The sequence below is a fragment of the Lissotriton vulgaris genome, chromosome 1_1, assembly GCF_964263255.1.
Source record: "Lissotriton vulgaris chromosome 1_1, aLisVul1.2, whole genome shotgun sequence".
NCBI classification, from domain to species: Eukaryota; Metazoa; Chordata; class Amphibia; order Caudata; family Salamandridae; genus Lissotriton; species Lissotriton vulgaris.
In genome coordinates this window covers 1,031,361,295-1,031,376,472 of record NC_141685.1, presented here as the reverse complement: position 1 = coordinate 1,031,376,472, position 15,178 = coordinate 1,031,361,295, and the positions used below count along the sequence as shown (strand labels likewise).

The following is a 15,178-nucleotide window of genomic DNA, read 5'->3' as shown; positions in this document are numbered from 1 at the left end:
TGTCACTTGGGAGGCATGGAACGATCTTATATCCTAGGAGCTACTGTATGGCATTGTGTTCCATGCACTCCATGTGGCATCACCACAACAGGTTCACACTCTAGTCAAGGATGCTTGGCATTCCTCCCATTTTTTAGCACCAAAAATGTAGGATAGGCACCATCAAAGCAAAGTAGGAGAATCCAACTATTCATCCCAGCAGTTCAGGCCAAGCCAGGCCCATCTGTCCACAGGAACCAGGGCCTCCAACAAACGTGCTCAACAGGCCGTGCAAAAGTGGTGAAACCGCGTTTTCAGAAACACGTCAAGGATGTCTTCTAAACTGCAGCTGGGCTCAGAGTTAGGCACTCCCTAACTCCTAATCTCTAACTCCATTGACATTCAGGCACAGCTGGCACTGCACTCTCCACTGTGTGGGGCCAAGAGCATGCTGTGCCAGCTCCAGCTGCCACAGGTGCAGGGGCGTAGCTAGAGCTTGTGGCGCCCGGGGCTATCCCTCAGATTGCCGCCCCTTGGGGGGTGGGGGGGAGTGCAAGGGAAAAAGGACGGTGAGCACTTGAAAGAGGTCCGAGAGACACATAGCATCGTCGCTAATACTTCTTCATCATACGCGCTGTCGGGCTCTCATATCACCATTGATCAGTGAAATCTCAGGCTGTGCAACTCCTTTAAACCTATCAGCCACTCATGGCTTTAAGCAGAGCAGCTCCTAAAACCGACTTTGCAATGGCTCACTAATGGGCACTACAATCAACTGCTTAAATTTAAAGGCAAAAGCATGGATCCATATCTCAATAATGCTTAAAGTGTGAAGGAAAATATATATACCTTTCTCAATAATGGCCATAAAAAAACCCTATAGATAATCCATGTCAGCAATGCAGTTCCTGTTTACAGCACAGAACACTGTGTCAACGACGCAGATGTTTACAGTTCATCTTCATTACATCTTTCATTACATGAGAGTATTTTCTATTTTTCGATTTATGAGCTATATCGTTCCTAGACAACAAATTAACTTCTATTCAAATAAGAAGGCGTCCTGTACTTTTCTTCTGACTAATAGCATTGAGTCTACACACATTTGTTTTAAAATAAGATTGAAGTAGAACATAAATAAGTCCCACAGGACTATTGATGGAATATAATACAATTACCCTGCATCTCGTTCAATCAAGGCTTAGTTATGCTGCGCAATGCACTTTGGCTGCCAATGATGATTTAGTGTCAGTGTCGTGTTGATTCCGATACTACTGAGGAATAGCTGCCAAGGTTTCAGATTGCTAAGTGTGACATTTTTAGAATTTCAGTGAAATTATGAGTGACATTTCAACAACTATGAGTGACATATCTCCGTCACCACTGACCAGAGTTACCCCACCGTCACCAGCGAGTTAAGTGCAACTTCAACTATGCTGCATGGCTGAGGGCTCCTGAAAAGTACTGTGCACTAGTAATGTACAATAAAGTAAGTTCTAATAAAATATGCATCTGTCTACTGATGTGAACTCATCAGCTGAGCCTAAACCCTTTTGCCAGAGCTAAGGTGGGCCCCACTCTCCACGGCTTTTATTTATAACCCAGCACAATTTGAGGGGGGCCTAGCCTTATCGAAAGATTACTTGAATACACTGACACATAGAAAGGGTGGGGTGGGGTGGGGTGTGATCTCTGATAACCAAAGTTCAGTAAAATGTTGAGCAGTGGTCTAGGGAGTCAGAGTTTTGTTTCAGTGCAGTTTTTACGTGTACACTAGATGTGTCATTCTTTTGTACCACAAACACACTATATTACCATAAGAATTTTCGGGGCCATTGCTCTCAACCTGTCAAAGTTGTGATAGTCCCCTGAAGAGGAAATCACAGGCCAACTCAAAATTAAGACTAATATGTTACTGCCAGCGCAATTAGCTTTTAGGAACTTGAAATTGTTTTAATGGAGCCAGCCAGGCCCTTAAATGAAGTGGTCGTGTGATTTAAGACCTACACAGACAAACGGGCGCAGGTGCAGGGTATCGCCGTTCACTCAGGAGAAATACAGCTTCAATCAGTCCACAAAAGCACCTCCATTCCCACACAGCAGAGTTCTCTCTGGCGCCGTTAAACACACTGTGTCGTCCTCCTGCAGTAATTACGGTGGTGAAAGGGACACGCTCAGTGTGAACTAGTCCCGATGCTCTATGCAAAATAGATGCTGTAAACAGTATGTACCCGGCACTGGATTGGGGCAAGATAGCTTGAAAGGCAGCTGAGGTACACAAAAGTCACAGCTGCCCGCCAACACTAGCACCAGTGACTATGGCAAAAATACACTGACCAGCAGGCTGCTGATCGCGCACTAACACTCATCTAAAAAAAGTAAATTAGGTTAACAATAAAGCGCGGAGTCTGGCCCTCTCTGTGACTACTTACAAACGTGTGCCAGCCGCCTGGCCGTGACGTCAGACTCTCTCTCACTCAGACTGAGTCAGCAGCAGGGACAGCTAAGTTGCACAGAATTGTTCTTCATGCGCTCGCTGGGTCAGTGGATTGGGTCCCGAGGTCGCGGGGTCATTTATTACAATTACCGGCCGAGTAGCGCCAGCACTGCTAACATTTAGCGGCCACCAGTCACAAGCTTAACTGCAGCCAGCGACAGCGTGTCAGTAGGAGATGACGTGACGTCCTGTGGCGCGCAGCTCACTTATTGGCCACAGTACTGCCTCGTGACCTGACGTCAGTCACAATAAATGCAACATAGGGAAATCTGAGTGAGTTAGCAGCTACTTACTCGGCTCAGTCTCTGTCAGCCCCCAATCCTGCCAGGAGCAGCCTCATGACACAGCGTGCTGCCACTCTTTTAGATTAATCTGCACTATCAGCGAGGATGCATGACAATGCATTTTATACTTGACAGGGCTGCTGAGGTGCCGCCCGGCCACCCCAAAATAGTGCCGCCTGGGGCGGACCGCCCCCCTCGCCCCCCCATAGCTACGCGGCTGCACAGGTGGACCAGCTTACGCCAACACTTCTCCCGGGCCAATAGTCAGACCTCAAGGGGTAGGCCTCTCCGTTGTCCTCTGCCACCCAGCTTGTGCTTTCCAGGCATGGAGGTCTGCTCAGAGATCCTCAAGCGACTCCACTCTCATTGTAGAAGACCAGTCCAGATGTTCCAAGAGAGGGCACCTCAGGTGATGCTGAGTATATCGCCGCCATGCAGAACAAGCTCACGGCCCTCACAGCCCAGCAGGGGCCAGCTGATGCCAGCCAGCTGATGCCAGCAGCCTCAGAGGCAACACATAAACAGGATACCTCCTTCAGCAAGTGAGTCATCAGTCCCTGCTGGCGCAGCTCAAAATCGGTGATGTGTCTTAAAACAAAAATCCAAAATCCACCAGGTTACCCCATAATGGTGAAATGTGGGTAAACATTACAATCTATTGGCTATATCAGATACTTAGAGTTTGTCTTGAAACCTTTTTTATCTGCATGCACCACATCCATTCATAAGAGACAGCGTGCCTGTACTTTCATAACTGCATCAGATTTAGCTGCTTATTTTTACTATTTTCTTATTTTGTTTTTAAAACAGATTACATTTTAATGAGTAAAAAGAACCACAATGGGATAGATAGATAGATAGATAGATAGATAGATAGATAGATAGATAGATAGATAGATAGATAGATAGATAGATAGATAGATAGATAGATAGATAGATAGATAGATAGATAGATAGATAGATAGATAGATAGATAGCTTCTTTAAAAGAGGATTGTAACATCAGAATTTGAATGTGCTTTTTTTAAGGGTCTGACAAGGCAGCCGAAGGGAAGATTCGCAGGTTTACCAGCCACAAGAAGTGCAGGAGTTCCCTGAAGCTTGAGGATGGAAAGAGCTATCTGATCTGGGGTCTGAACGCTGATTTGTGGACTCAGAAGGATGAGTAAGTACATTCTGGAAATAAATATTAATCTAGGAACGTTATCAAGCAGTGTTAGGGTAATCAATGTCTCTTGCTCTATCATTGTAAATTATTCTTGAGATCTGCGATGCTTAAGAATGTGAAAGCAACAATGAGCCTTTGATTCTAATGTGAGATAACACATGACCTACACCTGTCCAAATATGAGATGGGATTGTAGTGGATCCTAATGCCACCCTGCTGCTCAAATACATTGGGGGAACACACAAGGCATCAACTTGCATCCAAATACATTGAGAGTTTACACAGGAGCCCAATCACTCTAAATATAAACAGTGACACTAAGCAGCAAACCCCCTGCAAACACAATGTGAAATCACTCAGGACCCACCTTCTAGTAACCTATTATGAGCGATTACAGAGAAATAGCCCTGCTTTCCTAATAGAGACTGATGCTAAGGGAGCATTGCTTTACCCCTGTGTGAGATTACACAGGGCTGTCCATCTCTATCACACTGCACTCTGATTACGAAGTAAGGGCCAGATGTATCAAGGGATTTTACCCATTCTGTGTCTATGGGAAAATGTGTTCATACATATGGCCCTAAGATTACAAATTGTCCTTATTGTTGTCCTAATGCAAAATGAGAATCCTAGTGCTGTCTAAAGACACTGTTAAGGAGCCACACTGTTCTTCTAATTCAGTTTGAGATTACACTGGGAGGCTACTACTATCCAAATGCACTGCAAAAATCGAGTGTCAGAAACACAGGACCCCACATCTGCCCAAATGCACTGCAAGACTAGGCAGGAGCCACACTGCTTTCTAAAGTATCATGAGATTAAATAGGGTCCCCACTGTTACCCAAATACAGGATCCATGTTGCTCTCCTAATGCACTGATTACACGGGGCCCCACATCAACCCAAATACACTGTAAGATTAGGCAGGAGCCACACTGCTTTCTAAAGCAGCATGAGATTACGCAGAGACCCCACTGTTAGCCAAATACAGGATCCAAATTGCTCTCCTAATGCACTCTGAGAATACACAGGAACACCACTGCTACCCACATACAGCACAAGACTTTATAGGAGCTACACAGCTCTTCTAATACAGGGACACCACTGTCATCCACATACACCACAAGTTTCTAAAGGACCCACACTGCTCTCCTAGTGCAGTGTGAGATTACACAGTTACCACACTGCTATCCAAATATGCCACAAGACTAACAAAAGCCACACTGCTATCCTGTTACAGTGTGAGATTACACAGGGACCCCGCTGCTATCCAAATATGGCACAAGACTAAACAAAAGCTACACTGCTATCCTGTTACAGTATGAGATTACACATGGACCCACATGCTATCCATCACAGGAGCAACGATGCTCTCATAATGCAGTGTGAGATTACACACTGACCTCACTGCTATCCAAATACCGGAGTTATAGTGCGCCTCTACTGCTGTGTGAGTTTACACAGGGACCCCTAGTGCCAATTAAATAAAATGTCAGATTACACATGCCACTACCACTGTTCTAGTGCATGAGTTTGTAGATGACTGTTATCCAGATACGGGAGGTCACACAGGCTTTCGCCGCTCTCCTAATGTGAAATTACCCTGGCACACCATATAATCATAAACACTTTGTTGCACACGATTTTCCTTCTGCCCCAAAGGCATTTGAGATTATGCAGATTAAACGGCGAACATCATAATACAATGCAGTACCATTCAAATATCTGACAAGATCACATGAGGACATCATGACAGTCTGAATAAAATATAACAACATTCAACAGTTGTTGGAACCGTGTTGGAATTAATAATTATCAAGCAGTGGGAAGGAGCTCCTGATTTGTCTTCCTCATGCACAGAGTGCATAGTTGTTATTGTGCTTTGGAACTAATCTTTTAAATTGCTCTAGTAGTAAGAAATGTCACACTACTGCTGTCCTCATCTATGTAACTGTCACAGCAAAACTGCAGGTATTAGTGAAAAATTACCAGAGGAAATAATTTTGAAACGCTGGTGCAGTGTCTGTGATCTGAACCTGAGTGATTGTTTGCTAAAGGAGAATCTCACACTGCCTGCCTGACACTGCACCTCCATTGCAGGATCTCCTACTACATCGGGAAAGACACATGGATCGAGTGGTGGCCAAGTACGGAGGAGTGCGCCAATGCAGAGCACGTGAACATCTGTGAAGAATTTTCAACTTTCACTGAAAATGTGATGGTTTCTGGCTGCAAGCGATAACCTAACGAAAGTCATAGTCAAGGAGGCCTGTGTGACTAACTCTTGCTCAAAACCTTTGTCTTGCATGGTGTGCTTTTCGATGTCTACCATAGAGTTATGTCTCAGTCTGTTCCTATTTACAATTCTGGGAACTTATCAAAGACAAATATTTTCACAGAAATAAAAATATATTCCCTAAACAATGTGTCTGTTCTGTTTACATTGTGTTTAATATATATTGCCTGTTCTTTCCCATCGCTCTTATTCACGAAAAACACAGAAACATGCTGTTGGAAATTTGCCCATTCCACAGGGCCCTCCAATTTATTTTGACCTATTTTCTGAAATGTTGTTTTTGCTGGCTACAGAACTCTATGCACTGTAGCCCTTCAAATCCGTGGTAAAGAGCACGAGTGCCTTCTTTCAACATAGTAAACCTGATATAGTCTTGGGGTCGCATTATAACTGCCGGAACATTTTCCTTCATTGCACTGGACGCACCTTTAAAAAGATGTGCTTGTGCCCCAAAGTGACTCTGGGGCACGCAGAGCGAGCGCAAATGTCCGTTGTGCCCTCGGGGCACATTATGTAGAGGGGGCCCAGATTGGCATATTTGACTTACCTATCAGTCCCTAATATGGGCACCTAAAGTGTACCCGGGGATTGTTAGTTAAATGTTACCATTGGGCTGCAACAGACATTGTGCCACCCCATTAAATGACAAATCAAACATGAGTGCAGGTCTGCCAAGTGTAGCACAGTAGGTCATGTAAAATATGTACAGGTTCATTTTAATGTTAAACGTCCCTATAGTGACTAGCACCTCCAAGTTATTTTCACTGTAATGGGGTTGTTGGTTACATAGGAAAACATTGACATACAATTTTAAGTTTAATAAGTGTTGTTTTTTTCACAGGAAACAGATTGGGAAAAATTTCAAGCACTCTTTTTAATAGTTAACAAAATAAAATGTAATCGTTGTGAGGAAATGGGGTGTATTATATGGAATGTTTATGCAACCTCAGTGTATAATACACTTAGCATCCCCTTTAAATCCGGTAAGTTTAGCCAGTAACACTCTCAGCTTAACCCTGGGTTGCTGTGGCACTGAGCAGCAAGGCTTACACAGAGGAACAAGTGTTACGCATTTACACAGTACCAAAACAAATAAAGAAGAAATCTGACAACAATTTATAAAAAATAGTCTGTATGTTTATAAGAATTTAGACACTAGAACGCAAAAGATCCACCTGAGAGTCCAGAGAGGTACATACTACAACCAATAATAAATCAATGGAATTCAACTCAACTGCGAACAAACCTTGGCAAAGTCAAAGAATTAGATCCATGGAAACTATTTTTTAGTAGGTAAGTCTCAATGTGACGGTTTAAAAGTACTTTGGGTGACCAACTCTGGCAGGGGGCTAGTCAGGAAGACCAGCAAGATCCTCGAGAACAGTTACGTACACAGTAGAAGCAGTCTTTTCAGCAGTTCCAGACACTATGGGGCTGATTATGATTGCGGTTTTTCCGCATCCTCGGGGCCGGCGGAAGCCACCGCCGGCCCCGAGGATGCGGAAAAACCGCAGCAGACTGACCAAGGACCCACCGCCACATTAGGATGGCTGGTGGGTCCTGGTTTCCGTCCGCAGCTTTTCCGCCGCGGTCGGCTTACAACCGCGGCGGAAAAGCTCTGATATGGTGACGGTGTCTCTCAGACACCGTCCACCATATCAGGATGGGCTTTTAAAAGTGCTTTTCCGCGGCGTGTTTTCCGCTGTGGAAAAGCATACGGATCTTCACCTAGGGGGCCCGTTGCGGGCCCCCTAGGTGAAGGGGGGTTGGGGGGTGCACATGGGGGGGTACCTATGGTACCCCCCTGCATTTGCCTGCAGAAAGCGGCAGGCACCGCGCGGTGCCTGCCTCTTTCTGCATGCAAATGCAATGCGTGCATTTTTAACATTGCCGCGGGTGCAGCTTGAAGCTGCACCCGCGTCACTGTTAAAAATAGAGGATGTGACTGCCAGGGTGGCGGTCACATCCTAATCGCACAGGAGGGGACTCCGCAGCCCATGCGGACGTCCCCTCCTCCTCAATGATCGCGGACGGACGCAAGTCCGTCCGTGATCATAATCGGCCCCTTAATCTATAATGCAATGTATTCCTATGGAGTGGTCCCGATACAAGGAATGAAGGATGCTGAAGGTGTCTCTAAGGATACTGTGGTTGCAAAGCGGTTGACCTGAGTCTTCCTGCAGAGATTCCTTGGTCCACAAAGATGGTGAGGGGGTCCTGGTCAATGTCTAACAAAGGCTTTTCCAGTCTGGCCAAAGTCCAGTTGCCAATTGACATGGTCATAGGCCAATCCTTCCTGGATCAATAACTCACCTTCTGAGGGTCCCAGAAACTTTCAAATAGCACTTCTGGGTTCAGCGAACTCAGGTGCAACTCTGTATGTCGGGTCTTGGTCCTTTTATCCACACGGTGGTGATGGTAGTTGCTTGAAGACTTTGGACTACCCACTTGCCCCAGGGGGCTCCTTCAGCTGTTGTGCCCCTGTGCTGAGTACAGGAGGTCAGTCAACTGGCCCTTGGAGTTCCTAGGCATGACTGGGCTCTGGAGACAGCTTCTTCCAGAGCAAGACCAAGCAGACACAGTCCCTTCCTTTACTAGCCACCAGGTGAAGGAGGTGCAGCCCTCGTCTGTGCAGCCTCTCTTCACTGGTCCCTCACTGCAGCAGGGCAGTCTTTCTTTTGTCCTTCTTTCCAAGTCGGTCGAGATCTGAGGTCTTGGTCCTGGGGTGCCCTCCTTATGCTCGGAATGTGCCCTCAGGGCAGGATGAAGTTGGTAGTGGGCTATCAGGTTCTCTCCCAACTGGTGATGACGTCCTGTGGAGTGTGGCATCAGGATGCATCATTTTTCCCACTCTCAAGGTGGTGAGTCCCCTCTCTGTGATCAGACCTCCCTAACCCACCCCCAGGGTGTGGCTACCTCAGGGCTACATGCCATCCCTGGGGAATCCGGTTTGGCAACTGGTTTGCCATATCTGCCTCCCGTACCAGCTTGCCTGCCTCAACAATGGGGCAGCCCTCCCTCCTTGTGTTACACATCTGCCCTTTAAGGGTGACTTCACCTTTGAAGCCTGTCGTTTGGGGCTAAACCTCAAGTGTCTTCCTGCAAGAGGGAGGTGACACCACACTGGACTGCAATTCCTCATTGTTTCTCCTTCCCGAGAGTCAATAGCCTCTACAGGAGGGCAGACAACTGTATCATGGAGTAGGCTCCATGTGTGCCCGAGAAGGCCCAAGAATTTTAAGCTCAGCAAAGTGGCAGCTTTGCTAAAGCTGCACACTGCAACACGTTGCATTACTTTTGACATGTGAGACAGGTCAGGCTTAATGTAACGAGTTATTTGATACCTTGGAGTGCCCACTTTGGTCACACCGTTCAGAAGTTACCATAGCTGAAGGGACAACATGTACCATATACTCGCGAATGGGGCAACCAAGCCTTTCCACAGTAAAAATGGCAGTATTGAGTGTTTTACTTTCAGGACATGCAAAGTATATGTTCTGCCTGTGTCATATCTTGCACACAGCCTTTAGTACTTGGTAGGCCTGCCAGAGGGGTCAGTTACACACATGTCCAGGGAAAGTGGTGGCTTTGCCAGTGCTTTACATGGAAAACTTGGGGTAGCAGTGCACAATTGCTCTACCAGTCCTTAGTGGCGGACTAGCTTTACTTGGGGGACCTCCAGGGTTGCACAATCAGTGATGCAGGCTATGGGGTACACTTCTAACCCGCATGCCCTGGATACCAGGGTACCATTTCCTAGGGACATACTGGTAAGTTAGCCATTTCCAATTGGGTACAGCTCTCTCAACATACACTTTAGGGTCAGGGCACTGGCAGTGAGGTCTGGCTAGCAGACACGTGATTGTGCGGGGAAAATCCGCGAATTCGCAGACTTTTTTGCGATTTTGCGTGAATTCATGGACTGCAGATTCCCAAAATTCAACCATACTTACATATTACATGATTCAATATGCGTATTCCATGTACCGTTCTTATTAAAAAGCATCCCCAAATATGAGAACAATGGCACTCTATTAATAGCGACCCCGCCCACATGGTGCTGTCTGTTCTTAGGCCTATTGCTCCCAAATGTCATGACAAAAGTTTTCTTTAAATTTAGCTGTAAATCTTTATCAGTCATGTATAGGGAAAAATGTTCTATTAGGCATTGCAGACCATTTGCTGACCTTGATATTAGAACAGCATTGTCTGCATATAATAATACTGGTGTGGGGCGTATTCCAACTTTCAGGGCAAAAATATTTTGTAAAAACTGGTCTACGTTATTAATGTATAGGGAAAATAAAAGGGGTGCTAATACACATCCCTGTCTAATACCACACATAACCCTAAAATCAGGAGTGCATTCCCCCATTTTTCCAAACTGTACCCTAGAGGTTAAAAAAGTATAAATCTGGGATAAATATGTAATTATTTCGATAGGGGACCTTTGCCCTTTCAATGTTTTCCATATTTTGTGATGGTTGACTAGGTCGAAGACGCTAGTGGGGTCGACGAAAAATAAGTGTAGCACCCCCTCCTTGGCTAATTTGTACTTCCCTATTAGTAGTTTAGACATTGTTCTACCGTCCCAATACCCCTTCTGAAACCATACTGAGCCTCTGTTAGGATTTTGTTATCACTGGCCCAGTCTTCAAGCCTTTGCAGCATTATTCGGCCCATCAATTTAGAGGTGGAATCAAGAAGATATATTGGGCGGTAACAATGTGCCTTCCCTCTATCCCCTTTTTTGAAAATAGGTATGATAATACTTTGACCCCATGTAGCAGGTAATACGCCCCCAGGGTAGCAGAAAAGCATTTAGTAAAATTGGTATCTAGAAATCCATATTACACTTAAAACATCAATGGGCACCCCATCCGAGCCCGCAGCTTTACCATAAGCGCTTTTTTGAAGAGCTCATTCCATTTAATCTGGCGTTATTGGTAATGGTTTGATGGGCTCCACTAATATAAAGTTTCCCTTTTTACTATCAGTTATTTTTACAGCATCTGGGTTAAAGATACTCTCAAAGTGTAACACACAATCTTCCGGGGATACTACAATATCAATCTTTACTGAATTGTTCTCTTTAAAGTATGGGTAATTGATTTTCCAAAAGAGAACTGAGTCTTTCAACTCTGCTGCCCAAATGAATTTCTCCCATGCCCCCTCACGAATCTCCCTTTTGCTTTCTATCAGAGTTTTTTTGTAATCTTTCCTCACAGAGCTAATCTTAATGGGGTCTCTTGAGCTTGTGTTTAGGTGCACGTTTCAATTTCCCATTCAACCTGGAACACTCATGGTTGAACTATCTAGGATTAAGATCACAAACTTTCTTCCTCCTTTTAGTTGTTAAATCACCTGAAATTTCTGATGAAATATAGCAGAAGGCAGTTAAGATTGCCGAATCCGCGGAAGAACTATCCAAACAGTTTTCTAAGTCTCTTTGTCTTTTCCCTTTAAGGTTTTCCATGAATGTAACTGGATTCACACCCGACCATTTATTCGAAACACCATTATTCCCTTGGGTGTTGATGTTGGTATCCGCTGACTTACCACGTACTTTTGGTGACAAGTTTAGTTTCAATGACACAATTAACGGGTGATGATCACTAAAAGGACTGATATTAATCAAAACTTTTTCAACCAGATCACTACCATTGGCTGATATGATAAAATGATCTATGTTTGAGGATGACCTTGTTCCTACAAAGGTGGATATGTTTATTTCACCATCTGGGATAGTGGGTTTTAAAGTTAATAGATCATATTTATGCACTGCATTATTGATGGCTTCCCCATACATGTCATGTGAAAAATGTGGAATCCTATCGCCAAAGTGATCAGAATACCCACAGGGGTCTCCAACTTCAAAATCACATTATTTAACACAGTTAAAATCCCTCACCCAAACTAAAATGTAATCCCCTTTTACTCCCTTCAAGAAAAGGTCCAAATCACTTTCTAAAAGCTTGATAACCTTACTCTTTGTTTTATCAAAAATATTATTATATAAGTTTATTACAACAATAGCCTGGTTACCTTTTGAATAAAAATACAAAAGCAGATAATATTGCAATAAAATAAACGTTTTCCTTAAGGTCAGAAGTGAGGTAACTGCGATTAATGTGGCTAAACCACCTTTCGCTCTTCCCATCCTAGATGGGCTGGCATTAGTACAAACAGTTTAGTAGCCATTTATAAAAAAGGGCTCAGTGCACCATGTTTCTTGCATTAGTACTACCGCAAACCCATCCAGCATTTGCAGCCAGCCATCCTCACAAATCTTATTTTTAATCCTGGCGATGTTCCAAGTCATAATATTTAAGAACTCACTTGTGTATATAATAGGACCAACTTCCATCGAGTTACTATTAGGAGAGTGGTTACTGTAATTATACAAGGGCATATCGAAAGTCTCTGTATGGGACTGTACATTAAGATCACCAATTTCCAAATTAATAGTTGGATTGCAAATATGAACATCACCCGTAATGCTATACAAAGGCTCTTCCATGGCAAATTCCTCAATTTATGTGGTAAAATCAGTGTAATGCAGTCTACAATTATTAGTATGGTCCTTGTTCATAGATGGAAGATCAGCCATAGTATGTCAATCTATTTCGCTGGATCTCCTCAGCGGTGCATATATTTTATACAATGGCATATTTAGCGGTGAGTTAAATCTCGTGTTTGCATGGATATTGCTATAACTAGGCCTATAAAAAAACAAAAAACAATGGGACGGCCATTATGTGATCAAATTATCAGAGCAGTTCTCTTTTTCATCATTCTGAAAGAAATTCAACTAATCGCCCACCAATTTGCTACTTCAGAAATGTATCACTACACAATTTCCCTGACATGATTTCTTAGATTTACCCAGCCAGTTAACTCTCCTTAACATGATAATGTCCTGATATAATATATGCGCCCTAACATTGGTGTTTATGGAGATTTAGTGGACCACTTGATTCTTCAAAGTCTCATACGTTTCCTTCTGGTTTACCGTTAATTTAGGAACATTATTTAGACAATGGCGTATGGAGTTGCCTTAGGCAGTAGATTTAGTGTCCCCTTGATGTTTTTATCACATTGTGTAGCTCTATTTGTCATGAATGATAGCGGAGTTTTGGGCTTGAAAGCATGGTGAGTGTCTTCTTTGTGTAACCTTGTATCTTGTATCGTTTGTGATACTGTTCGTCTCTGTTTGGTTTGCAATGCCAGTTATTATAACAGGGTTTGGTTTTCCTTTTACACTCTCCTTTAGATTATGGACTAACTTAGAGGTGCTAGATATCTTACTCGTGGGTTTAGAGAGTAATATTTCAGTAACCATATCTGTATGTTCTGTATCAGCTTGATTTCCGACTTTAAGCGTCTTTCAATACTATCCATTTTGCTGTGTAATTTCCTAAATAAAATCTCAAGATCTAGCAGCTTCTGATTTATGAGATCACACTCCCCTCTTATCATCCCAGGATTAACTCTTCCCTGTTTTTGTTTGGGTTTTGTTTTAACCTTAGATATAATCTTAGTTGATTGCTTCTCCACTGGGCTATTGGCAATTCGTACTGGTTGTTTCCTTTTTTTTGCCGGTCGGGGGGATAACTAATGTATCAACTGTTAATTCTAAGATTTCCAAAGATGAGGTTAGGACACATGGGTTAGAAGATTTATGGGTGTTTGCATTATTAGATTCATTTGCTGCAAGTGTCTCTATCTCCTTGCTCTTACCTCTCATATTACTCTCGGGTACTAAGGGTTCGGTCCCACCTTCTAATGCAGTCTCCTTTAGAGCAGCATCAAGTGCTGTTTTAGTTGCTTACAATTGCACCACTACATGAATGATTTCGCTGTTAATAATGCCCACTGCGTTTTTTGTTAGATATTTCGTAATAGGTGCATTCTTCATGGGCTTTTCCCCCCCTTCTTGTGGTAGTTTACTTATGCCCATGTTTGGTCAATATTAATTTCCAACAGACAAATACCGTGGTTTCTCAGTCTCTGCACTTCCAATGGGGGTTGCCCTGCCCTGCCTCGACCGGCCGCGGATTGGCGCAGACGGGCCTGCCTTGGCCCGGGCACGCCCTCACACTTCCCAAGCTGCAGGAGCCCTCGCTGGTCTTGTGCGCATCCTGGTGCCTACTATGTCGTCAGCAACAGGCCGCACCGTTTGGAGTCCTGGGAAAATGAGTTCCCCCAGCTCGCGGTTTCGAGGTGTCCGCAGCAAGCATCAGCAACATGTCCCAATGTGTCCCAAAGGTTCTGCCATATTCTAAATCTGACCTAAAGGCCCAAGTAATGCAAATGAGTAAGCCCGGCTCGTCATGTGAACAGTCATTCTTCAACCTTGGTTTTCCAACCCATTCATCATGAGGCCCGCTACTTTTTAGATGGGAAATTTGAGATTCATATCCCCCCAAAACTTTGTGACTAAGCTACGCCCTGATAAGCAAACACGAAAACTAGCATTTATACTTAAAGATGTGTTGTAAGGAAACCTTTTACACTGATGTCCCTTGCAGTGCTTCAAGCACAACACTCAGCACCAAGCGTGGATTGCACTGAAGAGCCTGGGGCCAGGTAGAATGAGAGGAATTAATTTATGAGGGAAGGTTATAGAAAACACTTAAAAAATATGCCCTAGTTGCAATAAGAAGGTTCAATGGTCAGACAAACACTGGATCAGTAACATCTACTTACTAGGGACCTCAATGAAAGTGCATGTTTGGCATGCAAAACCTTTTATTGCCAAAAGACTATTTGGCATTTAAGGATGAAAAGGTGGGCACTCCATGCCCTGATGAAGTGTCTCTACTTAGTCCACAACCAGTGCGGTCACCAGAGATGTTGGTGGATTTGAATCAGACTAAGATTTGGGGGCACAGTCTGGTAGTCTGGAGGCCTAAGAGTGGAGCACAAGAACTGTAACTCCGGAGGCAAAGTTTCT

The 15,178-nt window shown here is 44.1% G+C and overlaps 1 protein-coding gene across 3 annotated transcripts in view; it reads left to right on the top strand.

Moving 5' to 3' along the window:
• Positions 1 to 6,344, top strand: part of LOC147748463 (A.superbus venom factor 1-like) — a 1,277,467-nt gene extending 1,271,123 nt beyond the window's left edge. For all 3 annotated transcript variants that reach the window (XM_086962056.1, XM_086962049.1, XM_086962065.1), the window contains 2 exons: positions 3,789 to 3,924; positions 6,027 to 6,344. In XM_086962056.1, the coding sequence (XP_086818182.1) occupies positions 3,789 to 3,924; positions 6,027 to 6,168 (278 nt within the window). In that variant the 3' untranslated portion in view covers positions 6,169 to 6,344. The remainder of the gene's footprint in view (positions 1 to 3,788; positions 3,925 to 6,026) is intronic.
• The last annotated feature ends 8,834 nt before the right edge of the window (positions 6,345 to 15,178 follow it).